Genomic DNA, 27,464 nt, shown 5'->3' with positions numbered 1-27,464 from the left:
AGTCTGTTATGTGTGTTTAACTGCATTTGCTTATGTCTACTCTTCAGAAAATGCCAAAGAGTGTAATTGCTAAATAAAAATTATATAAATAATGGAGCAGCATGTTTATATGCACTGTGGCAAATAAACAGTGGTGAACTGTGTGGTGTGGGTTTTTGTTTTTGTTTTTTGTTTTTTTTTTTTTTTTTTGTACCCTACAGAATTTTTAATTTATTAATGTGAAAATGACTGCAGGTTTGCTATTGATTTTTAAGAGTGTGAGAATCTCTCGGGTAGGAATCTCCCTTTCAGTGACATTAGCCCATGTGTTTTTTGCATCCTGAAGGGAACATGCACATCTGTAAATTTTGCTAAGAACATTTGGCCAGCTGGGGTGATGTCTGAGGCAGGTCACCACTGTTAGACTCATGTGAGATCTTCAAAGATAACACTACAGCAATGTACAATCATAGCTACAGGGTCATTAATCCTGACAGATAACGTTGGGCAATCAAGCGTTTGATGAACTGTGGGTTAAGGTAAGATGTGTAACAGGCATGGCATGAGAGGGGAACAAACCCCAACAACCCACTGTCTGTTGTGGGTTTACATTCCATCCCCCTTTCTTATTTTTTAGTGGATTTTTTGTATCTTGTTCTTGCAGGCATAATGTGCAAACAGTAACCTGCTAAAAGATGCTGGGTATTTTATGGGCTTTACTGTGATAGCTATCATGGTTTTGGAGAAGTCTTCCAGTTTGTCATGCAGTTAGAAGTGCATGGATAGTAATAACGTCGTGGCACAGTGTTTAACATAGCATTATATTGCAGTGAGACACCAATATAGACAGATTTTGTGATCTGAAAGAAAAAGAGAAGTGTTACCCCCAGTATTCATCATGATATTTTGAAGGCAGAGAGACTCTGATACACAATAAACCTACATTTTGAGTATAAGGTATTGGCTCAGTAGCTGAAAGCATTTTTGGTACATTAATATACAGCTTTTCATGAAGTATTTGAAAAATGATGCTTTGCTTTTGGATTTGCAGTCAGCTTTGTATCTATAGCATGCCAAACTCTCTAGGAGTATCATTAATGTCAGCAGAGGAAAGCATTTTTGAATAACTTTGATTAATGTAGCCTTGAAATAACCTTTTGAATTAATGGTATCTTAACATTAATTTTTACAGCAAGTAGTGCAAACATAATTCCAGAATAGGAAAATATGGTTAGAATGGTAGGACCAAAGAACAAAACAAATATTTATTAGGATTTGGAAAGGGTTTGTGTTCATCTGTGTACACTATATTAATCGATAGTGTTGAAATGAGGTTTCACTTGTTCCAGCTGCCTCAGTCTAGGATGTTAAACAGGAAACGATGAACATAAAGCTTCAAGTGAGATCAGCAGCAAAGGAGTCCTGCCTGTAAGCACTGCTGTCGAACACATTGTATTAAATCCTCAGTTAGTCGCAGAAACTTGCGAAAATACATTTATGAAGATATTTTTCTCCCTTCTCACATACTGTTACTGCTCCCTGTTGGAGCTTTTAGTATTTTTGTGGTAAAATTTCTAAATGTATGTATTGCAAAGTCCAGCTTGCTTGGAATACTGCAGAGCAGTTATTTTTCTGTCAGGCTGTAGACCCTTTCTTTTGTGTTTTTTTTTTTTTTTTTTTTTTTTTTTTTTTAAACATAGGAAAAAAAAGTTATTCTCTACAATTTTTAAAACAAGTTGTTGTTCAGATCTACGATGTTTAGACACAAGTAGGGGAAGCTGCATGGTTATGTATGCGGAGGTTGAAATGAGGGATTATAGAGCTGCTTTGACCTGTGGTAGGTGTCCTCAGGGACGGATAATTCGGCAGGTATTACAGAGTGAAAACATCTTTCACAGGACAGGCTTTAAGGCGGCCAGCCAGGATAACATAAGTAATCCAGATCATATCTCTAGATGTAGGTGGGTAGGATCTCACTTCTATAATAAATTAGTTGCCTGTATCAACAGCTTGCAATGCTGTTCTCTTAGTGGCCAAACAATTTGCGCCTATTTTTTCTTATCTGTTTAGTTCTGCCAGTGATGTGCTTGAAGTTTTTCTCTATTTTTCACGGCCCCCCATCTTTCATTTATCACTTTGTCATTATAAACTATTTGTGGACAGCAACGTTATTGCCCAGCAATAATTCCAGTTGTGGTTAAGGTTTTGATATTAAAATAGATTATCTATAAAATACACATCAGGGAATGGGCCTTTCTGGGTTTTTTTGCTTTTTTTTTTTCCCTATCATTTCTGAAAGAAGGCTTGCACATTTTTCCCCTGACAGAATTGACATGTGTGAGGGGGAAAAAGCCTTGCTTCAGCAGGTCCGTGTCCTGCCTATGCTGGAGCCCCCGAGCTGGACGCAGCGCTGCAGGGGCGTCTCAGCAGAGCGGAGCAGAGGGGGCGAATCCCCCCCTCGCCCGCTGGCCACGCTGCTGGGGATGCAGCCCGGGGTGGGTGCCTCGCTGGGCTGCGGGCGCACGGTGCCCGGTCATGCTGAGCTTCTTGTCCACCAGCACCCCCGTTATCATATGGAGTTATGGTGCAGGAAACCTTTTCCGTGAGGCATATTTAATAGTTGTCTTTTATTTCTGTCGGCATATGTTTCTGGCACACATTCTAGTGGAATCTGTATTATTATCACCAAAACCTTGCAAGGGCTAGTTCTTACGTCTTCGGCTTCCAAAGCCTAGGTCAGTGCACAGGAGATCTCCATGATCAACATTTGGCACACATAGCTAAAACATGTTACTTGGCAAAATTTGCAGTGCTATATGTAGAGTAATAATAGTACGATTTTAAAATAGCAAACAAACATTTTGGCAGTAATCGGGTGCTAACTTCCCGGATGATCTGTGTGACATGCCATTTGAGTCTGTTCCTGCTACCTTCTCAACAGATATTCTTGCTCTATAGACCCAATGCTGGAAATCCATATTTGTGTAGGATTTGAGGATTGCAGCTTCTGGTTTCATTTTGTAAATTAGTAGTTCATAAATGTTTCTGTTAAGAATGATTTTGATATTTGATAATGGAAACAGCTGGGGCATCGTGCTTGGGAAGAGCAGCTACTTCTGCAGACAGCTTTATGAGCAAAATCCTTCCTGTTCCTTCCAGCACTGCCTGACCTGCCAGCGTTTTGTCAGCCTTCTGCACGTAATCTTTGAAACAGTTTGAGGACCATCTCTTACTTCATAGCTTGATCAAATTATAACTGACTTATCAAGAAAAAAGAACATTTAGTTATGTCTCTCTATAGGATATACAGTGAAAACTTTAAAGAATCTGTTTTCTGTAGAACCTGTAGCCTCAGTTCTGTTAGCTCAGCTTGAAGCTATCAAAGTGGGAATTAGTACTGTAGTCTGTCTTACTGTGCCTGGAGAAGTTGATCTAAATTGTGGCTATTTAGATGAAGAAATGCTTGAAAAGTCCTTGAAGAAAATGCTGTACGGATCATGTGTTGCTGAGACTCTCCAAGCACAATTTGCACTTGGGCTTAATTCCAAAACTGTTAATGTGAGCTACATAAGCCAGTAAAGTGATGTAATGTAAAACAGGTTTAACCCTATATATATTGTTACTCTCCTCTGAAAGAAATATTTATGTGAAATCATTTAAACCTTATGTATTAGGTTTGCCGGCTAATTATTGAAACGAGGACAAGCTGACAGGTCCAAGGTTATATCTAAACCCCAGTATTTTTCTGCCCAGTGAAAGAAGGGAATCCTGCTCATCTGGGGGGGTGCTGGGGCTTGTGTTAGCCCATCAGCATGGAGCGTGTAGGAAGATGGAGGGAGGCGGTGCAGTCTGCTGTGATTAAATCACTTAAAATGAGCGTTAGTTTTTTATGAGGCAAGGAAGGCAGGAGACCAGTATGGCTGAGCAAGGACCTCCTCATCAAACTAAAACGCGCGAGGGAAATGCATACAGTGGAGCCAGGGATGTGTCTCCTGGGAGGAATATGGGGCACTGCCTGGATCAGGAGAGGTAGGGCTCAGCTGGAGCTGGGTTTAGGGCTTCTATGGGCACATTCATCAGAAAAAGAAGATTAAAGAAAATGTATTCCCCTCCCCGCTGTAAATAAAGACTAGTGACATGGAGAAAGCTGAGACATGCAATGATTTTTGTTGCTGTCTTGGTTTTCACTGGTAGTTGCTCTTCCCAACCCCAGGACAGGGACTAGTGGAACAAAGTCCTTCCCGTGGTAGGAGAAGATGAGGTTTGAGACCTCCTGAGGAACCCAAATGTAGATAAGTGTGTGGGACCCAATGAATGCGTCCTGGGGTCCCAAGGGGGTGGCTGATGCAGCTGCCGAGGGACTCTGGTCTCACTTAAGAAGTGATGGGAGTAAGGTGAGCCCCCAGCGACTGGAGAAAAGGGAATAAGGCTCCGGGAAGACCTTATTGCAGCCTGCCAGTACTTAAAGGGGCCTTATAAGAAGGACTTTTTACCAGGGCCTGTAGTGACTGGACAAGGGGCAACCATTTCAAATTGAAAAAGGGTACATTTAGCTTAGATAAAATGAAGAATTTTTTTACAAAATTCTTCCTTTTTGGGTAGCAAGGCACTGGAACAGGCTGCCCACAGAAGTGCTGTCCGTCACTGGAAGTGTTCAGAGTTGGGTTGGACAGGAGGTATTGTGAGCATGCAGAGTATTTGAGGTGTTTGTTCAGCGTTTTTGTAAAATCTCAAGGATTTATTTTAAAGTGAAAGTGAATATTGTAAATGGGTTCGCTTAAAAAAAACAACAAAACAAACTCAGTTTTCTGCAAGTCTGTATAATTGCCTTCTACTTCTCAATGACATATCTTGTTCAAATTTTTGAATTTAAACAGAAAAATGATTTACAAGCTGGCTTAAAGTTAAAAAAAGTGAGCAACTACTCTGCGGAAAATGAAAATTTGAAACTATTTTTTTTTTTTGCCTTTCATCTGTTTGGAAAGTTATTTTCATGCAATAACATCATTTAAACTTTACATAAGGCATTATTTCACATAATTCCTATGCGATTCTGGCTTTTGTTGCCAGCATTGCATTCTCTTTCACCGCTGCTTCATGGATCTGCTCAGTGTGGTGTCTATATTGCCATCTATTGATGGCAGTAGAAATGTGTCTACAGGCATTGGGTAACCAGTGGTATTACTGACTTATATTGTTACTTCATTAATAATACAGACTCTCAAATCGTGGAAAACAATTTTGTTTACATGAATTCACAAGAAGGAGTAAATGCTGTAAATTGAGAATCAGCCAGATTAGAAGGATAGTCATCCTTATCCCCCCCAGCCCCCCCAGCTGATACACTCCACCTGATGTAGTTGCTCTATGCCAGGATTCAAATACATGTTATAATACCAAAATTGAAAATAAGGTCAAATCCCTTTTATTTTAGCCGCTCAATCTGCTTTGTTTTTTCCTGTATCACATGGTTAATGTTGAGGGGTTTATATTGCCTGTCATTGGAGGTGGAGAGGGATGTAAGTAAAGACAGAGAACAAATGTCTCATTATGTTAATTTTGCTTTTGGAACTTGTGATCGTAGTGCCGGTAGCGTGATGTTGCCTTATGCCAATGGTATGTAGTTGTGCTGTCTTGTAACTGTAGATTTCAGCCTAACATGTTTCTTGTAGTGTTCAGAAATTACAGTTTTTACAATTTTTAGTTTGAATTGTTGGTCACAGAATTTCTTTTGTTGTATTAGCTACCTAAGACCATAAATCATTAAACTGAGGACGCTGAACTCTTTGTCTGATGGACGTTTTCTTTGTAGGCTACGGAAAGCGAGATGGGAGATGTTGATTTAACAGGTCTTCCAGAAGCACCTGTAGACTCTGAAGATGAAGAAGAAGAGGAGGATGAAGATATTGACAGAACTTCAGATCCTCTTCTAGGGCGAGATGTTGTACGGGAGTGCCTTGAGAAAGAGCCTGCAGATAAAACTGATGATGATATTGGTGAGGAGGAAAAAAAAATCTTAATGTAAACATATATTGTGTAACATCTGTAAGAGAAGCACATCTGAGAACTGTTTAATGAGTTAGATAGATGTATAACCCCTTGAGCAATGATGCCTTCCAGAGATCGCTTTGGTCTAGCGCTACTGTTAATTGAATGATTTCTCCTCTTTACTATCTGAGAGACTGTTCTGCGAAACTTAAGTATTTTTAAAGAACAGTCTTTGAGATACTTAAGACGTTAAGTATTAGTCATTGTTACGTGTTGATTTAAGGGAGGGATAGGTAGCAAGGTAATTTTGGCTTCCTGAAATGGTTTAATTAGTTATTAAATGTCAGAGAACGTACCATTACAGCAGTATAGATATACTTAATTGTAACCTGCAAAACATTTAAGATGAAAATAACTAACTTCGGTGTTTAACTAGAAATTGGCATTAGTTTTAATAGTAGAATTTGCATTATGCTATACTTGAAATTATTTCTCTAAACATTTTATGCTTCTATCAAGCTTATAATTACTGTACTGTTAGGACATTTTTAATTTTTCTAAATGTTTGGAGCTGAAGTGCTTTTACAGCCTAGCTAGACTGCTGCCCTAAGAGTCAATCAGAACGTGATGAAGACTGTAGAGCTAAGTTCTGGTTGTTGATGACAAAACTCATACTGGGCTCATTTAGCCACAGGCACTAATGGCGATTGTAACACCACTGAGCAATTTTCCCCATGAATTTAACTGAAATTTAATATACCTGTGGAGGGTAAAGTATCTAAGGAACCCCTGGGCCTTGCAGTCTTCATACCACTGTTTCCTTTGTCTAACAGAGCAATTACTGGAATTTATGCATCAACTCCCTGCCTTTGCAAATATGACTATGTCTGTGAGAAGAGAGCTTTGCTCAGTGATGATATTTGAAGTAGTAGAGCAAGCAGGAGCCATCATACTTGAAGACGGCCAAGAAGTAAGTTACTGCTTACAGCACAATTTGAGTGCTATAGGCAGTGGGTTAGCCAGGGCATCTGGGTGTGAAGGGCTGGAAAATTCTTTTCCCATCTCCGCACCTCTCCCACATCTGAAAGTCAGAATTCTTCTCTCACCGTAACCCGTATCCAAAATCCCCGAACCTTAGCCCATCCTTTTGGGAGATTCTAGCTCTGTGTTACTGTCTTGTTCAAGACTTCAACTTGACCAAGTATAGATCTAAACGAGCATTCAACGTGGTGTTATCTGGTAGGTGCTGACATCTTGAGGAGTTTATTTCCAAGATCATTGACATAGAAGAATGCATATTTTCCATTGGCAAAATAGCTCACTTCTTAAAATGTCATTTGTTTAAATACTGATATGGGGAGGTATCCTTGCCCAACAATGTAGGTGTTACAACAAATGTCTAAATTAGGAGCAATTTCTGCATGTATTCAGTGGGAGGAGACAGATGATCAGCTCGGCCTGTGGTCAGGCTCCCAACATGGGTGCTCTGAATCACGATCTTGAAATCTCTCTGTCCTTGAATCAAGCCATCTGGAATGGCCATAGCAGGTCCTGTCCCCAAGAGGACTGGGTAGACTCTTGTTCCTGACAGTGACCAGACAGCTACCCAGGGGAAGAGTGTTCATTCTCACTAAATGGCATAAATCTATTGTAGCAATTAGCTACAAATTAAAAAAGCAATCTATTAATCGACATTTTTCCCTAGTGAATTAGTTCTGAAATGAACGAAGAATGCTGAAAAGCGTTGTTGTTCTAGTCATCTTTATTGGTTGCCTTACAGCGCACCTTTTTAGCGAGCTGAATGTTGTAAAACTGTCGACAACAAACGAGATTGCAAGAATAAGCCTTTCAGAGATAAGAGCATTGGAGTGGTTTATAAAAGTTGTTGAATTAGCTTCACATCTTAAATTTGTTTATTACATCCTCTAGCTCGATTCTTGGTATGTTATTTTAAATGGCACAGTGGAGATCAGCTATCCTGATGGGAAGAGTGAGAGTCTTTGTATGGGAAATAGTTTTGGGATTACTCCCTCTCTGGACAAACAGTACATGAATGGAGTGGTCAGAACCAAAGTAGATGATTGTCAGGTAAGATTACAATTCTATACAACTACCTCCTATTTTTAAGCACCTAATAAAAGAAAACAGACTACTTTCACCTTAAGGCATGACCTTTATTCCAGGAGCAGGAAAAAGGAGGTTGGTATTTAATGGGTCAGGGGCTCTGCTGATGTGGAGTTAGTTGTACATTGTTTAGTAGCTGAGATTTATTTCACACTGCTGTTAATGTGAGAAACGGGAACTTCTGCTTTGTGCTGAAGCGTAAGCTTGGTCCATCCAGTCAATGCTGTGTGTATGATTGACATGCAGTAAGAACACGTAAACAGAAAATACCCATTTGCACTTCTCAAGGCTTTGTCCTCTGTATGTTTAGCCCGTTTGATCAACCTTTTGGAGATACAGGAAGGTGACCAGTTCTGTTTGTCTTCTGTTTCTAACCTCCTCTCTTGTGTAATTGGGTAGAACAGAGTGGAGTTGGTATCAAATGCTGTGCTGTTGTGACTGCGCCAAAGCAGTGCAGAGATGGGGATGCAGTCATGTTCTGGGTGTTCATTAACAATCCCGTGTTGTTCGGGGGCAGTTTGTGTGTATAGCCCAGCAAGACTACTGGAGGATTCTGAACCACGTGGAAAAAAACACTCATAAAGTGGAGGAAGAAGGAGAAATTGTTATGGTAAAGGAGCACAGGGAGCTGGATCGCAGTGGAACCAGAAAAGGACACATAGTTATCAAGGTGAATTTATTTTTTGTGCTTGCCGTTCATCTATGAAACCTTTATTAGTAAATAAATACAATTTTGGTTTGAATCTAGAGTGCATACTCAGTTCTGTCTTTCTTGAGTCAAAAAATTTGATTGGAAGGCATTTATATTATTTTACAAGTTTACTTCCATCTCCCTTTTAATAAAGATAGACCTGTTCAGTACATATATTGGTTTTTGTTTTGGGAGCACCCTTTGTGCATCTTTTTGTATTGACCTGTTTCTTTGTAATCTGGAAGAGGAACTTAAACTGTTTATTAAAAATAAAATTAAGGGAAGTTACTAATTGTTTTAGTCAGGGCTTACCTGTACAGAACTTCTGGGCCAAGAGAAGCATGAAGATTTGTTTTAAACATATTAGTGTGTTTTCTCCTAAGCTGGCCATAACTGACAAAGCAAAAAGGGAATATATTGTTCACATGGTTTTATGTTAAGAAACTCTCTAGGGAGAGATAGTGATGGGAGATACCGGTTATTTTTTTGTATTTAATTTTTTAAGGCAACACCTGAGCGACTCATCATGCACTTAATAGAAGAACATTCTATTGTGGATCCAACCTACATTGAAGATTTCCTTTTAACGTACAGAACATTTCTAACAAGCCCCCTGGAAGTTGGAAATAAACTCTTGGAATGGTTCACAGTGGACAGTCTCAGGGATAAGGTTAGTTTGAGTCTAAGATATTAGTATTTCTGGTGAAAATATCTCCAAATTGATTCCTTTTTGTATTGCTGATAAACTAGGGTTATGGTCCAGCTATTTTATACAAACTATTTTAATGCAAAGTGATTTTTCTCTAGTATCAAGAAAGGATCCTACAGTGTGTTGTCTGTGTATAGTGTACTATCCTAATTTTGTTGTGACACAGTTTCTCTTCTACAGAATGATAAATACTGCTTTCTCTTTATTTTAAAGATGTAAATGTCAGTCTCTGAAATTGTTTTTTGCTAGAAATTCAGGAAAATTGTGTTCATGATCTCTTGAACATACAGTCTTTCTTTTCACAACAGCATTGTGCTTGCCATAATTTTCTACTGTAGAGCTTTTAGGTGTATTGAGCACATTCTGTTTGAGCAGCTTATTACAAACTCTGTACTTAAAATAAACTCTGCTCAAGACAGGTGCAGTTGATAAAAATGTTTCCATAAATAGAACCAGGTTTAACTCTGTGTAAATATATGCACGTACACATGAAAAGTGTTCGTAGTCTGTAACTTGTATCCATGTCTAATTTGTTGAAAATTATGGCAGTAAAATTTTTAGCCAGCAGTTTTAAGTGTTCTAGCTTTGAGCTGAAGGAAACGCAACAGACTATCAAAATGTTGGGGGTTTTTGCGTAGGAAATTGTCTGGGGTCTTTCGTGTGGATACTGCTTCTCTTCGCTTTTTCCATGCAGTTCATTTTGGCAACTACTGTTTTTTAAGAAAAGGAAGCCAAACCAAAACAGTCTCAGCAAATAAGAGGAAATTGCTTATTTTTAGAAGAGAAACTGCTGTAGACAAACCGTGGGGTTTTTTTTATTTTATTTTATTTTTATAACGTGGATGGATAAAAGAGTTGTCAGACTGACTTTATAATGAATGGTGGTAACTCTGTAGCACATAGAAAAGCAACATGAATATTTCACTGAAAGTTCTTAAAAGAAAGCTCATTATTATCACAGCATGCTTCCTAGAACTTTCTATAAGGAGATCATTAGGCTGCTTTAAAAAGGTAAGTTTTATAAACAGCACAAGGAAGAGTTAACTGAAGGTGGATTTGTGCACCAGTAAGTGCCAGTTAGGTACAGAAACGCTGGAGTTTTTATTTTTCATTTGTTTCCCCAAGTAAAGGAAAAGAGATTATTTCAAGTGTGTCTTCTGCTTCTTTTTGTTAACAGATGCAGTAATCTGTCATGTTACTCTGCCATGTGCTATTCTTCTTTGCTTATAGATTAAAGCTTATAGGAGAATAATCATAGGTACATTTATATACAGCTTGGGGTTTTGTTTTTTTTTTTTTACAGGTTACGAGAGTGGTCTTACTGTGGGTGAACAACCATTTTAATGATTTTGAAGGAGATCCTGCTATGACTCGATTTCTCGAAGAATTTGAAAAGAACTTGGAAGATACGGTAGGAGCAAAAAAAGAATGTCTTCTAATACTCCATGTTTTCATTTTCTAGTGTCACATATCCAGTGGATAACGCATAGTAATCTACAATTTTTAAAAGTTAATAGATGGCTTTTAACATGGATGTATTTGTTCTTAGATATATATTCAGATATAAGGCCCGTATAAAATAGTACGTAGGGCACTCGTTTATGTGCTTTTTGCATTACTGCAAAAGAGGACAAGTTTTATTTAGTAAGATTTGGACACATGGCATCAAGTCCTTTTTCTGGCACTTGGGGTGTTTTTCACAACTGTTTTTCCATTTCTCGTAAAAGAAACATTGCGCTCCATTTTGTCCTCTGTTACAGAAAATGAAAGGACATCTCAGATTGCTGAATATTGCCTGTGCTGCCAAAGCAAAATGGAGACAAATTACCCTGCAAAAACCTTCTAGAGATTCGCCGCTGTTTTTCAGCCTCCTGGGAGGAAGTGACAAAGGTTTCGGTATTTTTGTAGAGACTGTGGAAACGGGCAGTAAAGCAGCAGAAGCTGGACTTAAGCGTGGTGATCAGGTAAAAGGAATAAAGTTAATTTAAAATATTCTGGTTCACCCAGCTGTAGTGTTCTCGACAAAAAGATTATGCTGTTTACTGAAGCAAGCTACTGCTTAGTATACTCTTGTCAGTGCCACGGTTTAGCTTCAGGTCACATGTGTTAAATGGGTTTCTATTAAATAGTTTTCAAAATACTTCAAAAACAGAGTGGGAAAAGAAACCAAGCTGTGATTATTTTAGGAAACTTCTTGATCAGAGATGTGGTTAAGTTGAAGCCATCAGGTTGGTTGGTTGGATTGATTCGCACCAAGTGTGAATCATCCCAGTGCACTGGGGCTGGTGGAGCAGTACCAGTTTGCACCGGGTGAAGGTCTGGCCTTTGGTGTAGTACCAGTTCAGTGGTTCATGATCCACCTTTCTTGATTCAAGCGCAGTTCCTAATGTGAGAATGTCATGTTAAGACAGAAAATCAAATTGCTTAAAGCATTTGTCAGGTAGAAATGGAGGTCCTGGCTTGTTTACAGGACGTAACTAAACTGACGTGATGAAAATAAGTTATTTTATAAGGAATGTCTTCATTCTACAACTGCTGTAAAGATGGTATGATAGCTTCTGGAAAGTTCTTACTGTGCCTGTATTGCCACCTTTGTATTTGTAAGTCTGTCAAACAGTTGTTCTCCTAATAGTCCCATTTTTATTTCTCCCTAAAGATAATGGAAGTAAATGGACAAAATTTTGAGAACATTACCTTTGTAAAAGCTCTGGAAATCTTAAGGAACAACACTCATCTCTCCATTACTGTAAAAACAAACATTTTTGGTAAGTAGACTTTATATGATAGATTTTTGTGTATGTGAAGAAAACCTGCAGTCATTCTGGCTTTAGCAGTTTAGTAAGTTTCCACCTTTTCCCCCCCCCCCCCCCCCCCCCCCCCCCCCCCCCCCCAACTTGCACTAAGGAGTGAAAAGTTCTGCAGAAATCCCCTCGTCGTGCCTCTGTTTGCTTGGATAAGTTCTTGTGTGCCAGGGGCTGCGTGTTGAGTGGCACGGAGCCAGCACAGCCAGCTCTTTCCTTGAGATGACTGTTTAAGCGGCTTTACTGTCCCTTCATGCGATATGGCTGAAACAGAGCCAGGGGATCTGGACCAAAATATATTTGCCAAGAAAAAGCAAAAATGTAAAACTGGGCTTTTGTAAAACTTTTTTTATAATGCCTGTAAGAACCATAGGATAAATTGCTTTTATATCTAAAAATGAAAAGGGGATATAAAAAGTGGTATGACACATAAATATTGATTTTCAATTGTCAGTGTGAATATAAACACATAAATACCTCTTTAAAATATCAGTCAAATCATCTGTTCTTTTTCCAGAATCCTGTTCAGGCAATAAAATAACCATAGCTACAGAAAGAACAAGACTGTGCACAGGATAGCTCCTTTCTCTGTAGCTGTATCCACAACCTGATGGTTTCTTTTCCTTACTTTCTGCCTCCCCTTACTGACCCTTGTTCACTATTGATTTTCTTTTCGATTATTGTTTTCTGTTTATTGCTGTGCTGGTAAAAAAAGTTTCAAGATCCTAGTAATTGCTTATTAGCATAATTCCCCAGAAGTGTAAAACCACCACAGTAACCAGTGGTCCAGACTAATGTAGAGTGACATAAAATATAGCGTAACTAGAACTGAGACAGTGATAGATTGTTCATTTTTATTATAAATGTAAGCAACATACATTTATGAGCAGATTCTAATCTCTTCCTGCTAGCTGATACAATTTCAAGGTGATTTCTCTTATAAATTTTAATGAATTCATGTCTTGAAGGTTTTTTCCGACAGTGATACTTATTATCCTGTCTTTTTAATTGAGTGCTAAGTGCCTTGTGCTGACAATGAACAATTCCCATTTTTATATTGGAATCTATACTTTGAAGTCTGGTAGCCTTAAATTTTATTACATAATAGAAGCATGCAATTTGACTGGGACTTTCTGTTCAGAAAAGTCCTGGTTGCCTTGCTGATAGGGACAATCTGAGTTATTTGCTCTGTTATTTGCAGTTCTGCATTCTTTGAATATCACCATGTTTCTGACAGAAAATACTGAATTTCTGACTTGAGTGATTTAAAAAGGTTTTTAAAAGATCCTAAAAAAAATAATTTGATAAACTAATTTGACCAATAGGGTTTCCCCTTTCATATATGGGAAGGAACATAAAGAACATAACCACTATCTTTTCCATGGAATTATATCTTTGGGGAATGTCAGTGCTGGTAGTAGACTGGCTTAGTTTGATAAATGCAACAGGAAATTTGATGCAGCTTCTGTTCAGTAGTATTACTAAAAGCAAACAAAGACATTTATGGGAAATATCAGTCTGCCTTGCAGTTATTCTTAAGGAAGCATTTGCACTCTGTTACCTAAAAGATGCAGACAAAAAACCTACATAAATACATACTGTGTAGTATTTATTTTTGTAGTGAATACAGTGTTTCCTTATTATCTATGTGGGAATGGTAGACTAGGTCTATTAAACTGGTGTGATACGTGCTAATTTCAAATTAGCTACGCAGATTGTTCGATCATTTTTATTGAATGTTTAGCAGTTGTTTTTTCTGCCAAGGCAATAAAAAATAAAACCTCAATGGGAAAAGACCCACACCCTTAGAATAAAAATCAAAATGCAGTGTATTGCCTGGTTTGTAACTCTTCTGGTTCACTTTTTCTGCAGGGAGGTGGGAAGCAAAAGGTTTGAGGGGAAAGAAGAATTTTGTGGAGTTTTAAGTGTGCAAAGGGAAATCACAATGATTGTATCTTCTTCTGCAGTGTTTAAGGAGCTGCTCTGCAGGATAGGGCAAGAGAAAAATGGAATTCCACATATTCCAAAAATTGCAGAGAAGAAAACCAACCGTTATTCCATCCCAGATATGCCTGGCGATGTGGAACAGATGTTTCCCCGTGAAAAAGGAAACAAGAAAATGAAAGCAAACACTGTATCTGGTGGGAGAAACAGAATCAGGAAGATTTTAGACAAGACCCGCTTCAGCATTTTGCCTCCAAAACTGTTCAGGTTTGTCAGACTCTTCTGGTCAAAAAGTAATTGTTCTTTATTAAGTTCTTATATTTTGCTTGCTTAGTATCTTCAGCCGTTATGTCCATGTTGCTTATGTTTTCTAAAAAATGCAACAAATCTGACCCATAAATGCAGAACAAGACCAAAATGTCTTTTCTCTCCCAGTGAACACTTTCAAATATGTTTTTCCCCTGTCCCTGTTTTGAAAGCCTGTCCTACAACATGTAATTAAAACATCAGAGTGCCATTATTTTTCTTAGTCTCATTCATCCCAAGATGAATATAAGGAGCTTAATGCACATAAATGGAACAAAATTGTTTTGCAGTGATGGTAGCGTGAGCCAGTCGCAGGATGACAGCATTGTGGGGACTCGGCAGTGCAGACACAGCCTGGCCATCATGCCCATTCCAGGAACACTGTCATCCAGTAGCCCTGACCTGTTGCAGCCTACAACTAGCATTCTGGATTTCTCTAATCCTTCAGGTAAAACATCAGCATTAGCTTGATTTACACGATGATTACAAGGGAGCTGGTTCAAGGGGAAAATTTCATCTTTTCCCAGCATCAAACGTGCTGAGTGCAGTTACCTGTTTTATCTTGTGGCTCTAACAGGTCCAAACTGGAGATTCGCTGAAAATCCAAACTGCCTGAACCTCTCTTGTCTGCTTGTTTTGTAATGTGGCATTTAGCTTGGTTTTGCACAGAAATGTATTTTGCGACCTCTGAGAGTCTTTGATGTACTGGAGTTTACCAGAGCTCTGGTGGAAGCAGGTTGTCCTTGTCTGCACCCTTTTCTTTTGTCATCTCTTCCCAATACCGGTGCTTCTCGTGATTTGATTTGTCCATCCACCATCTTTGAATTTCTATTTCAAGCAGTTTTGTGGATAAAATAGGGCTGCTGTCATACCAAGGCAGCAGTGTTTTACAAACAGTATGTGTAATCAGTTGTATGTCTGAAAAACTGAAAAATGTTTGGAAATGTGTAATCTATGCTTGCATTGCTATTACTGTAGGGACGTAGTTTATGGGGTGGCTGCAGGAGGCATTTGTTGTTATATGCAGCTGCCTGTAAACATGTCCAGTCAGAATCTTGTTTGCCTGTTTCAAGTGTAAGTTCTGTGCATAATTACATGATCTGTAAAGTGCCTTGTGGCTATGATGTGTGTTTATGTAAACTTGCAGATTTCCCCTTTAAAAGGGACGTGCACACATATATATCTTATCAAGTGCATAAATATCCATAGCAAATAAGTTCTTGCTGCAAATCCAGGTTCCTGCTGTCTAGGTGAGAGCTACACACATGTTCCCCAAGAATCTTCGTTTAGTACTGTAGAAGTTACTGCATAAAATGAAATGTTGATAACTGGTCCTTCTTACCTTCACTTAACATTTCCTGTAACAAGAAGGCTGTCATTTGTGAATGGCAGAGAAGACCAAAATATTTCTGAGTGTACTACTCAGAAAGAAACCAAACTGTACTTGATAAGTTTATTATAAACATCTAAATCTTGATTTGGTGTTGACAGTTTTTTCTTTTTTTCCTGCCCGCAGCTGTTGGGTTTTACTGTAAGTATCCTGATGCATAGCATCCTGCAGACCTTAATATTGCATGGCTTGCCTGTTAAACTTAACACTTTCATATGTTGCATTTGGCATAGTTATTATTGTTGGGCCATTAGGTAAGTCCCATGCCCTGTAATCTTCCTTAAATAAAACAAATCCATAGGCTCCCTTTACTACGGGCACAGTGCTGTGATGAGGCAGAGGACCTGCATTTTATTCCTATTTCTGCCACTGCCACTGAATGACCTTTGACAGGTTCCTTTGCATCTCTATGACCTTGCTTTAAAGGAATGGACTGCTTACATCTGTTGTGTAGAAACTGGAATTTTAGATGATAACGTAGTTTGTTTTGGTTGTTTTTTCTGTCGCATGCAGACTTGAAATGTTTTGTATTGTCAAATAATACTGAATGCTGAATAATGCATAAGAAAATAATTTTTATTAATGTTTACCTGCCTAAAAGCAAAGACTGTGAAGGCAGATGTGTGCTTGTATTGTTTCCCTCGTCTGTCGCAAGTTCTACTAAACTTTGGTTGCATGGTGATTCTCCCTCCCCTACAATTATATTCCAGTTTTTGTCTTTATACCTTGAATGTGTTCAGATTTTTGGGTATGCTGGTACCAAGATACAGATGTTTGTCTCTTCTGTTGATTTATTATGATTTTTATGAGTGGAGGCATTTCCTAATTAGTCGATATGTCATTTTCATCACTTTCACTCTGAAATCAGTATGTAATATTTATTACTTCTAATGAGACTATTCTGGTAATGTGATAGTCATAATAGTGAAACTGTTAGTAGAATTAGTTTTCAATCAGATTATTTTTTTAACATCCCGTTTTCTCCCATCTTCCAGTTTATTTACAGCTGATGCTGAGGCTTTCTTTTTTCCAATGGGTGGAAACTTTTGATGCTGGATCATAAATTACCTGCTTACTTTTTGCCCTAAGTTCCTCCTGCTTGCCCCCATAGCACCATTAAGTCCTGATGCGAGGCAAAATAACCCCAAGGTCGCTGCCCCATTAAATGAGATACTCGTTTCTTCTTTAAGCAAGGGATTTTGTCAGCGGAAAAATTAAACATATAGGCGATGCGGGTAAGCAGCATGTAAAACTCTGTGCTCAGAGCTGCTGCTGGCAGGACCAGGGTGGCCCCTGGCGGGTTGGCTCCCTCTGCCCGGCCAGCCGGGCCTCCCCTTGGGTGGCGGGTCGCGTGCCTCTCTCCGTGGCTGTGGCACTGCCTGCAGAGGCCGTGGAAGGCCGGTCAGGTCATGGTGGCAGAAGTGAAGGGCTGTTCTGGAGGCTGCTGAGGCACGCACAGCCCTTCTTGTCTCCGCCTGGGAGCCCCGATGCGGAGGTACCCGCGGTGCTGCAGGCTCTGGAGACGTGGCTGAGGCCTCACCAGGAGCCTCCCACCTTCTCCGGTCTGTCGAAAACTTGAGAAGTTTTAGTCTTCAGAGTTCAGGGAGGAAGGAAAACTGTGCTCTCCCTGAGTTTTAAATTAGTGTGCACTCTGACTCGACTTTTTTTCTCCAATCAGTTTTATTTTGAAAATCATGCCTTCTGTAATAGCTAATGGAGCAAATTATTTCAATCATCAAGTTGTAGATTAAACCTGTGTTTCTTCAGATACTTAATTCCTGCTGTAAGCTGCCTCAGATAAAGCTGTTCTGTAATGCATTTGTAATACATAAAATGTGCTATAAATATACACTAGCCAAAGAATTAACTGCTGCAGCAGCTTAGCTCCTTCAGGGTGAGAGAGCGAGTGTAAAAGTTTGCAGCTAGTGATGAGAACGACCAAATCCCCTTTCCCCTTCGCGTCCTCCTGCCCACAGCCCATCCATGCGTGCTCCATGGCTTCCCATCCCTGGGAAGAGTGCCCTGGCACGCGTGTGGATTCTGGCTGTCGCAAAGATAAAAGAGCCAAAGCAGAAGTGATGCTGCCAAAGTTTTTGAGACATGCTGAGAAGGGCAGTGTGCAGCTTAGCGATAGATCTACATGTCTTGTACTTTGGTTGTGGTCATGGGATGATAAAGTAACTGAGTTGAGGACGTGCAGAGAGGAGACTTTTTTTTTTCTCTCAAAGTAGAAGGAAACAACTGAATATTATAGTTTATTTATCAAGTCCAGTGTGGCTTTTTTTGTTTTCCTCGCTAGCTGTTTTCTTGTTTTCTCATTATTGAATGAGACAGTAAATGACCTTATGTCTTTTCAAGGGATAAGTAACGTCCTACATAACTTCATACTTTAAAGGTGTTACTCTGTTATTTTAGATATTCCAGATCAAGTAATCAGAGTCTTCAAAGCGGATCAGCAGAGTTGTTACATTATCATCAGCAAAGACACTACAGCGAAAGAGGTGGTGAGCCACGCTGTCCACGAATTCAACTTGACAGGAGCCCCGGAGACCTACTCCCTGTGCGAGGTGTCTGTCAGCCCCGAGGGAGTCATCAAACAGCGCAGGCTCCCAGACCAGTTCTCCAAACTGGCTGACAGGATTCAGCTCAATGGGCGGTAAGTGCACCCTTGTTAGGGTTTCGGTTTGGATTTATTTGTCTTTTAGGATGGAAACATCCAAAAGAAATACTGGGGAGGGATGTTACATTAAAATACAGGTGTCTATTAGAAGAACAAGCAAGTGAATGCCAGTAGCTTAGCTTTCCCTCACCTGTTTTCTTCCTTGTTTCACCTTCCTCTTCTGCACCCAAAAAAACTCTCCCTAAATCTACAGTGAGCTTGCATGACAGCTAAGTTAGGCAGATCAGGATGAAGTACATAGTGGCTTACACTTAGTTACATTTCTCCTGAAGCTTTCCATATGTACTTCAGGATTAAAGCATACAATTAATTTCTTTCTCAGTGATGTCATGTTGCAATGAACTGATAGTAACCTGAGATAAATTCTTCCATTTTTACGTGTACTGTTACGAATGTTTCTGAAATGTTAAGGGCTTCAGTTTTATCTGATGACCTGATCCATACCAGAAAAGAGTTTAAATAAAAAAAAATTCTTTCGTCGTCTTTGCTAGGCAACAGAGGGAATTTATGAGGAATAAACTTTTGTATATCTGAAAGTGATCTGCTTGGGACCATGGAAATGAATTTTCCACATACATTTTCATTTCCTGAATACTATGCGCTTCATATAAATATTAATATGTCACACTAAATTTATGTAAGGAATGGAGAAATACATTAACAAGAGATTTCTCAGGACTAATGTGTATTTAAAGTGTTATTTCACTGCTGAATTTACAAATGGAAAAGTAACTGACCTTCTTCTGAAGGTGAAAGCTACAGCATATTGCAGAGTACAGCATAGAAAATACTAGCATAGAGGTAGATTAAAACAGCTTTTGAAATAGTTTTTTTTTACTTCAGTAATGATGTTATTTTATACTAGCTACAGTACAAGGTTATGCTGTCCCTTCTTGCCTCTGTCTTTGCCTTTTACATTGGCTTCTCACAGTAACGGGGAAATGCTCTCGCATAAACACCGCTGCGGTGTCAGTAATGCCCACACTGACTGGTATAATTCAATGTCTTTGTGTTCACAAACCCTCTGAAGAGCATCTCTAATGTTTTATTGTAACTCAAATATTCTTCAGGTATTATCTAAAAAACAATATGGAGACAGAAACCTTATGCTCGGATGAGGATGCTCAAGAGCTGCTGAGAGAAAGCCAAATTTCCCTCCTACAGCTGAGCACCATTGAGGTCGCCACTCAGCTTTCCATGAGAGACTTTGAATTATTTCGCAATATTGAGCCTACAGAATACATCGATGACCTTTATAAGCTGGACTCCAAAACAGGCAATGCTCACCTGAAACAGTTTGAGGACGTCATAAATCAAGAGACATTCTGGGTTGCCATGGAAATTTTAGCAGAGCCCAACCAACTCAAAAGAATGAAGATTATTAAGCATTTCATTAAAATTGCCCTCCACTGCCGAGAATGCAAGAACTTCAATTCCATGTTCGCTGTTATAAGGTAAAATACTTGCCGTTTGTCAGATCCCATCTGTGCTGTCAGAGGCAGTTCTGTTCATCTAAACGGAAAGAAAAGAAACAGGTATATCCTGAACAGATTACCAGTGGCGCTGGGTGGTTTTCAGGGAATTACCGAGCTTTTCAAAAAGCCAGGCTGTACACCTTGTCGCTGCAGTCTGTTTCTTCCTCAGCATCCGGAGTTCAGTCTCATTTCTCTGGCTGATGGGACTGTCTTGGTTTTTAACTGTTACTAGCAGGGAGAGAGGGGGTTTGGACCAAAGCACTGTGTGATGGATGAACTTCTGAAACCTGCCTGAATGTCGCCGTCATTTTCCATGATTCTGGCACCCAATTTCCCTTCTTATTTCAGTCATTGCTACTTTTTCAGTGTGTACCAAGTCATACCTGCGATGATGAGATTACTGTATTTCTTCCTTTCATTGTAAGGACTTCCTCAAATCAGTCTTGGTTTAGTTTATTTTTCATTTTCATTCTTTCCTGTCACCTGCTTGCTTCTCTGTTTTTTTTCCTCTTCATTTGCACATTTAGACTTTCTCTTCTGATTTATACTAGATGCTGCTACTTTAACAGCATGAGTTCAGCATTTCCTTTATTTGCAGTTACCTTATACCAACGTTTTACTTCAAGGAAAAAAAAAAACCACAAACCAGGTGCTGTGATTCACGAGACAAAGATCTGGATTCATGCTGGATTGCAGCACCAGCACCGTCTTTGAAAATACCATTTTAAAATATTTTCTTCAAAATCTAGCCAGTTAATCAAATGGTACCACCTTCTGTTTAGTCATACATTAAAAAATCATTAATTTGCTTAAAGGGTACTGGGCAACCATTGGGGCTGTGGCTACTCATTACACAGCGAATATACATGTGGATACTGAATCTAATTTCTGTATTCTGCTGCTTAATTTGTCATGGTTTTTTTGTCATAGGTGGAGAAATGACTCTTCCTGCTTCTTGATTAAGTCTAATCAGGCCATGACTGAAGCGGTCTTTGGTCAGAAAAAGCAAATAAATTAGTTGTTTTGGTTTACTCATTTCCAGGGGAATATGGCTTTGTTAGCATATGCCACAGGGGTTCTTTTTCTTTCCTTGCCTTGCATTGCATATCAATACGATGCCATATGTCTCCTGAAATAGCAGGATAGCCATCCTGGTGTAGCATGTAAAAGAGGAGCTGTGTGGCAGCATATGCTTGATTTTTTTTTCATGTGAGAAGGCTTTGTGAATTGACAATAGCATGGAGAGAGGTCTGTATTAAAAAAATAAAAATACAGAATGAGTTTCTGAAGCCTTCAAAATGAGAAGAAAAGTCTTCTCAGAATAACAAATTCAGTAATTGTGGGATTGTGGATCTATTAATGAATGCTGGAGAATATTGCTTTCCACTTCTGTACCTATGAGGACTTTGCTCAAGTAATTTTGCCACGAATTCAAAGTTGGTGACAGATTATGATAGGGAGGATGGATATATTTATTTTTTTTTATTGCATCCAACTAATCATGGATATATTTTTACTTATGAGAATGAGAGTATATAACAAGTTTTAAAATAGTGGCTCCTAATTCTCAGTCTGGTGGTGCTCATTTACAAATGCTCCAAACGTGCTCCTCTAAAGTCTTGCCACTTTTGCTTGGGATAAGCTGTGCACCGTTCTCACTTGCTACTGTAGCCATGTATTCACCTCATTAATTTTTCACCCTTTTTGTCCTTATTGTGGTATATGTTTTTACAGGAGAGAAGTGGTTCTTAAATTAAATCGGTGTCAGTATGATGTTACAGCGAGATTGTTTTGGCAGGCTAACTTGAAATTTGTACTTTGTGACTAGGAAGCAGTCATGCTCTTTACAGTTCTTTTTCGTTTACTGTGATGGACATGCAGCCTGGCATTCCCCCAGCTTTACAGTTAAACTTGTGAAAGCTATTTTTAATCCTTAAAACAGAACTCCAGCCCTTTACTTCTTCCTTATGAAAGGTAGTGATTGTACTAACAGCTAATAATGAAATGTATCTGCCTTGCAGTGGGTTAAATCTTGCACCAGTAGCACGTCTCAGAGGCACCTGGGAAAAGTTACCGAGCAAGTATGAAAAGCACCTCAGAGACCTTCAAGATCTTTTTGATCCATCTCGAAACATGGCAAAATACCGCAACATCCTTAGCAGCCAGAGCATGCAGCCTCCAATTATTCCACTTTTTCCTGTTGTCAAGAAGGACATCACATTTCTGCATGAAGGTAATGTCAAATGTAGAGAAATAATAAACTAAGCCCTGAAGATGCTCTAGCCCTCTCTTCAGTGCTCCGTGATTCAACAAATGTCTACAAGAAGTTGCCACAAGTAGGATGCTTTTGATGTGTCCGTTGTAGGAGTAAAATAAAATTGAACTCTGAATGCATAATGGAAGAGATTGATCCTAGACAAAAATTAGAATATTAAAAATATGAATTTAATTTTTATAAGCAGTGCTTAATCTTCATCAGCTGTCCTAAGGTTTAGTGTGGAAGAGCAGGTGAGTGTGCTTAACTGGTAGTTACACTGCTTCACATAATATTTCTCTTGCAAAAACTTGCAGTGATGTTTCTAGGTTTTCGTTCCATGTTGCGGCTTTCAGACAGCTATGATGATACAACACCTCCTACTCTTGCTTTCAGCATTTTCAAGGGTTTTTGTTTAACCATTTCCATTTTGTTCTTTTCACACAAAGTTCTGTTCACAATTGGTTAAAGTGCTTCCAAATATGCCCAGTTCTTGGTGGTGATATTTCAGAACAGTTTGAGCTAATTTCAGAATGTGAACACTGTTTATGTCAGTTCTGTATTTATATTATTTTAACATCTATGCCAATGAATTTGAGCTTAGTTCACTTACTCCTTTTTCCTCCTACTAATACTTGTGACTTTAGAAATAGATTAACAAGAGTAATGTTAGGTAGTCTGAGTGGGCCTAATTGTTACTTGTATTTTGCCAGACTTTCTGTTTTCTTGCTATTTTGATTAAAGCAGTGTTGTTGATGGAGGGGCTGGGAGGGAGGAAGGGTGATGTGGGGGACTGGGAACACATCACCATTACAAACTATTTCTTACTCTCTTTTCATATATGTGTGTGTGTTTCAATTATGCAGGAAATGATTCTAAAGTGGATGGCCTGGTAAATTTTGAGAAACTCAGAATGATTGCCAAAGAAATTCGCCAAGTTGTCAGAATGACCTCAGCAAACATGGATCCGGCTGTAATGTTCAGACAAAGGTGTGCAATTTAGAAAGACAGTAGGATTGGAGGTGTCTCAGCATGGGTAGGGGTCTGGGTTTGTGTGTGCGTCAGTGTGTTAATATTTCGTTGTGTAACTTACCATTAACATTTACCATCCGAACCACAATCTTTATCAAATTATGGCACTGCAATTGATGCTTCCAAAACCTGCTTTTAATGGCTACTAAATGAACTTGTCTTCAAAAAGCAAAGAAGAGTAGGTTCTAATTTGAATGATTCATATTTTTGCTAAATAAAATGTTAGTGTCAGTAGTTTTGGGAGAGGTATAATATTAGTGGGGTATAATATTATCTATATATGAGAGAGAGATATAAAAAGCACCTAAATCACCCATGTATAAATCTGAAATGTTGCTTCAAAACAAAACCCCGCTGATAACATATTAAAACCAACAAAATATTTTTTATTACTTGTTCTAAGCACAGCTTGCTCCACCTACATAATGTCTGATATGCTCAGGCTGTAAGCAAGTGGAAGATGTTTTCTTGTTTTACTTTTTCTTTGTTTCTTTTTCTTTTTTTTTTTTCCTGACGCATAATATCATCAGGCTCTGTATTGTCAAACTGCAGAATAAAAGCACTATGACTTCTAAATCTGGTGCTGATTAGCTCCAGATAATATTTAGTGGAACTAAATAACTTCCTGCATCTGTTTGCTTGCCCCTGGCTGAACTAAAAGCATCAGCAGCTCCGTTGTTCCCGTGCAGGGTCCTGATGCTGAGCAGGGCCGTGTTGTCCTTCCCTCGCGCTGTTAGCTTGCCTCTGCACTGAACCGGCCAGGCAGAGCCGCTCAGGGGGCAGTTCAGGTGGGGAGCTGGCGACAAGATGATGTCCTGTGCCCAGTCATTACACAGTTTCTACTTTAAAAACCGACAAATACTCCAGTGGGTTGTCTGTTCCGTGGGTGTCCCCAGCAGCATCTGGCCAGTGGTGGAGAGCTTTGAACACCGTGGAGGGAGCGCAGAGCACGGAGGAAGCTTAGTGAACAGTTGTGGCTGAAGCGTACTTTGTACAAGCCCCAACTAAATTCCACTCGATAGCTCACCTGTGCAGTTGTAATTGTCTTTGGTTTATCATTTCAGTTACATCTGCACAGGGGAAGGAGGCAGCGGATGTAAGGGTACGGAGCAGATGTAAGGGCATAGAAATTTGGTTCCCCATGGTCTTCCAGTGGTCAGGATTCACAGCCAGTCGTGAATCCTGTCTGTTTTCAGTGCTGACTATCAGGAAACATAACTATTTTGTTTAAAATTAGTCCAGCTGAGGTTTGAGACAAAATAAACATTAACGAGGGATCTGTTATAAGATGGACTGGTTTCAAAGTGGAGATTCACCTTCCTGCTATTGGATTTGAATTAGCAAAATTTTTTTAGCATAAGGTTATAAAGCTACTTACTGATAAGCTACAGTTACTTTTCAGAAAGTTTGGCATTCACAGGTGAAATTTGTATAAATAAATTTCCCTGATACCCCATGCACTTTCTAAGACCTAATGAAGTCTAATCATTAAATGAATTTAATAGTAAATTGTTACCTTTAGTATGTATGTTTGGTTTTTTTTCAGAATTAGGAAACACATTTTAATGACCATAATTTAAATTATGCACACTGACATTAAATGCTTAGGCATCTAATATTAGAGGTAGTGCCAAAGATTAAAAGAAAATAATTCCATGTTTTCACATCATTTATATTCATTTTCGTTGCCTTTGGTGTTTGATCTATCAGTTTGTGTTATGAAGCACCAATAAATGCTTTTGAAGATTAAAAACGAACAAGAAAAGATGCTTGTTAGTGGTAACATGAGACTTGCTAGCAAGTTCATTACCAATTAATATAGAGCATCTAGTTTTTCAATGTGTATTTGGCAACTAGCTTGTTTTCCAGCAAGCAATCAAGGGAAACAACATCATAAACTTGAATACTGATGATGATTTCTCATGTGCTTACTGCAGTCCTAATGCAAAGAATAAATTAATTTAATCAACTTACTCATATTGCAGAAAGTGTGAACAGTTTTTGTGCACTCCATCAAAACTGAATTTTACTTACAGCAAATACTTAACAAGACAACTCGGTGCAAGTTTGGTTTTTAAATTTGTAGGTTAAACTTAAAAATAAAAAACTGATAGATGTTCTTTCATATTGAAGTATATGAGCAAGTCCTGCCCTTGCATTCCATTAAAACATTGTGTTATTGTTTGAGAAGAATTTTGCTGTATAGAAATTTTTTCTTTTCTGTTCTTTCCTGTCTACATCTTTCTTCCTGACTCTCAACTGTTTTATTTTTTTCCTGTGCTTTTCTGTTCAAATACATGCTTCAATGTATATGGCTCTTGCTTACAGGAAGAAGAGGTGGAGAAGTTTGGGGTAAGTGTAGAGATGAATGCAACTAAGATGAATAAAGATTATGCAACTCTTAACATACTGCATCCTCCTCGTTAGTGCATGCATCTGAAATACAGCATGCATTTTATTAACCCTGCAATACATATTTTTTGGAAAACAGGAATAAGAGGTTACTGTCAACGTTATACTGCAGCTGTAAGATTTCTGCGTTGCTTTTGTGTACTGGATAAGTTGTTTGAGTTTTGGCTTTATGCATTAAAAAACCCCACCTGCTACGCAGTTATATTGGAAGGCAGACTATTTTGGGAAATAAATAACTTGCTTTTCAACATGTAACAGGAAAGTTTAAGCCATTCTGCATTTAAACTGTAAGGACACTTATATTACGGTACATGAATTGTGATAATTTCCCCTCGTGAAGATTGCATTCAAGCTTCAAAGTGTTTATTTTTAGTATATATATAAAATGTATCTTCTTTCATACACCATAATCCTCATTGATTTCACTGGGAGTCTTGATTTTGCAGGGACTGAATAATGAAATGACTAGAAATGAGAGTGCTAAGGTTGGTTAGTGAAAATCCTGACTGACACATGGCAGTGATTTAAAGATGATGATGTAGCCATATTTTATATGATCTTTATGTGTATTTTTGCCCATAATCTATTATCTGTGTGCCTTTGCACTTGGAAACTCTACTTCTGATGCTGTGGGTGCCCAATTTGAAGCCAGCTGTATGTGAGCGTGTCAGCAGTGTGTGGAGGGCAGAGGCAGGAACGCCCGCGGTGCCCTGCCCTCGCTGCAATCGCTTTGCAAGTGGCAGGGGAAGCCTGGTGTAGCCGTGCAATTTGTCTGCAAAGTGTGTCCAGGCTCTTTTGTGCAGAGAACGGATTTACCCCTGCCAACAGTCATGGGAACAGTGCCAGGGCTTGTGCTAGGCAAACTGGGGAGAGCAGGTTTGGATACTGGTCCCTGATGCATGATGAGCAGCGTGTGGGTGGCCTTGGTGCAGGAGAGCTCGGCTGGCAGTGTTAGGTGGTCAGTTATCAGCTGCTCCCAGTACAGCTGCTGGGGAGAAATACCTCATGCCCAGCTGGAGCCAGTGTAACTTCTAACCCTTGGGATTACTGTGAGCACAAGTGAATAAGGAGAAATCATTTTTAGAGGAAATGGAATTAAGTTGCCTTAAAAAGTCAAGTCCAGGCTTAAAAGAAAACCAGTGTGTACGTCAGCAGTAAAATATCTATATCATTAAAAATAAACATAGTGTAGTTTCCTGTTTCATAACACATGAGATATTAGCTTTGTTCTTATCCGTAGGAGATGGGAGTGCCCCTTGGTTTGAATAAGTGTGAACAGTCCATCACGCCTTTTGCTGCTTTTTGCCTGTAATAGCATTACTTTTTTTACTTAAGCTATACATTTCTGCCAGTTTTTAAGCTTATGTTTTCTCTTAGATTGACTCATTTAACATCTTTGAAAATATTGCAGTCAGCTGTTTTCTATCACTTCTTATTTTTTAAGCTTAGTATGCTTGATTCTTTAGACTTCCTCTAACAACATGTTCCCTTCTGACTTTTTTGGCCGTTATGGCTCTTCTCTGCTGGAGATTTATTCTGCCACTTGTGATTCTGTAAACACAGCCAAGATCTTGCTAAATGTCTTCACAAATAATTTAGCCTTTTAAAGTTATTCCTCTGTTTAAAAAAACCCACAACCAACCAACTTGAAACAACTTTCTGTTAGAATTTACAGGTAA

The 27,464-nt window shown here is 39.0% G+C and overlaps 1 protein-coding gene across 6 annotated transcripts in view; it reads left to right on the top strand.

Moving 5' to 3' along the window:
- Nucleotides 1-27,464, top strand: part of RAPGEF6 (Rap guanine nucleotide exchange factor 6) — a 132,935-nt gene that overhangs the window by 81,404 nt on the left and 24,067 nt on the right. For 2 of the 6 annotated variants that reach the window (XM_027794389.2, XM_027794385.2), the window contains exons 8-23: nt 5,792-5,975; nt 6,801-6,937; nt 7,897-8,055; nt 8,609-8,761; nt 9,288-9,452; nt 10,795-10,902; nt 11,252-11,455; nt 12,148-12,256; nt 14,260-14,503; nt 14,833-14,990; nt 16,059-16,073; nt 18,348-18,588; nt 19,683-20,066; nt 22,109-22,320; nt 23,208-23,331; nt 25,702-25,725. In XM_027794389.2, coding sequence (XP_027650190.1) covers nt 5,792-5,975; nt 6,801-6,937; nt 7,897-8,055; nt 8,609-8,761; nt 9,288-9,452; nt 10,795-10,902; nt 11,252-11,455; nt 12,148-12,256; nt 14,260-14,503; nt 14,833-14,990; nt 16,059-16,073; nt 18,348-18,588; nt 19,683-20,066; nt 22,109-22,320; nt 23,208-23,331; nt 25,702-25,725 — 2,621 coding nt within the window. The remainder of the gene's footprint in view (nt 1-5,791; nt 5,976-6,800; nt 6,938-7,896; nt 8,056-8,608; nt 8,762-9,287; nt 9,453-10,794; nt 10,903-11,251; nt 11,456-12,147; nt 12,257-14,259; nt 14,504-14,832; nt 14,991-16,058; nt 16,074-18,347; nt 18,589-19,682; nt 20,067-22,108; nt 22,321-23,207; nt 23,332-25,701; nt 25,726-27,464) is intronic. The other 4 variants (XM_027794386.2, XM_027794390.2, XM_027794387.2 and 1 more) reach the window with 3 other exon arrangements.

This window comes from Falco peregrinus, chromosome 8, assembly GCF_023634155.1.
Source record: "Falco peregrinus isolate bFalPer1 chromosome 8, bFalPer1.pri, whole genome shotgun sequence".
Lineage (NCBI taxonomy): Eukaryota > Metazoa > Chordata > Aves > Falconiformes > Falconidae > Falco > Falco peregrinus.
This window is presented reverse-complemented; position numbering and strand designations above follow the sequence as displayed.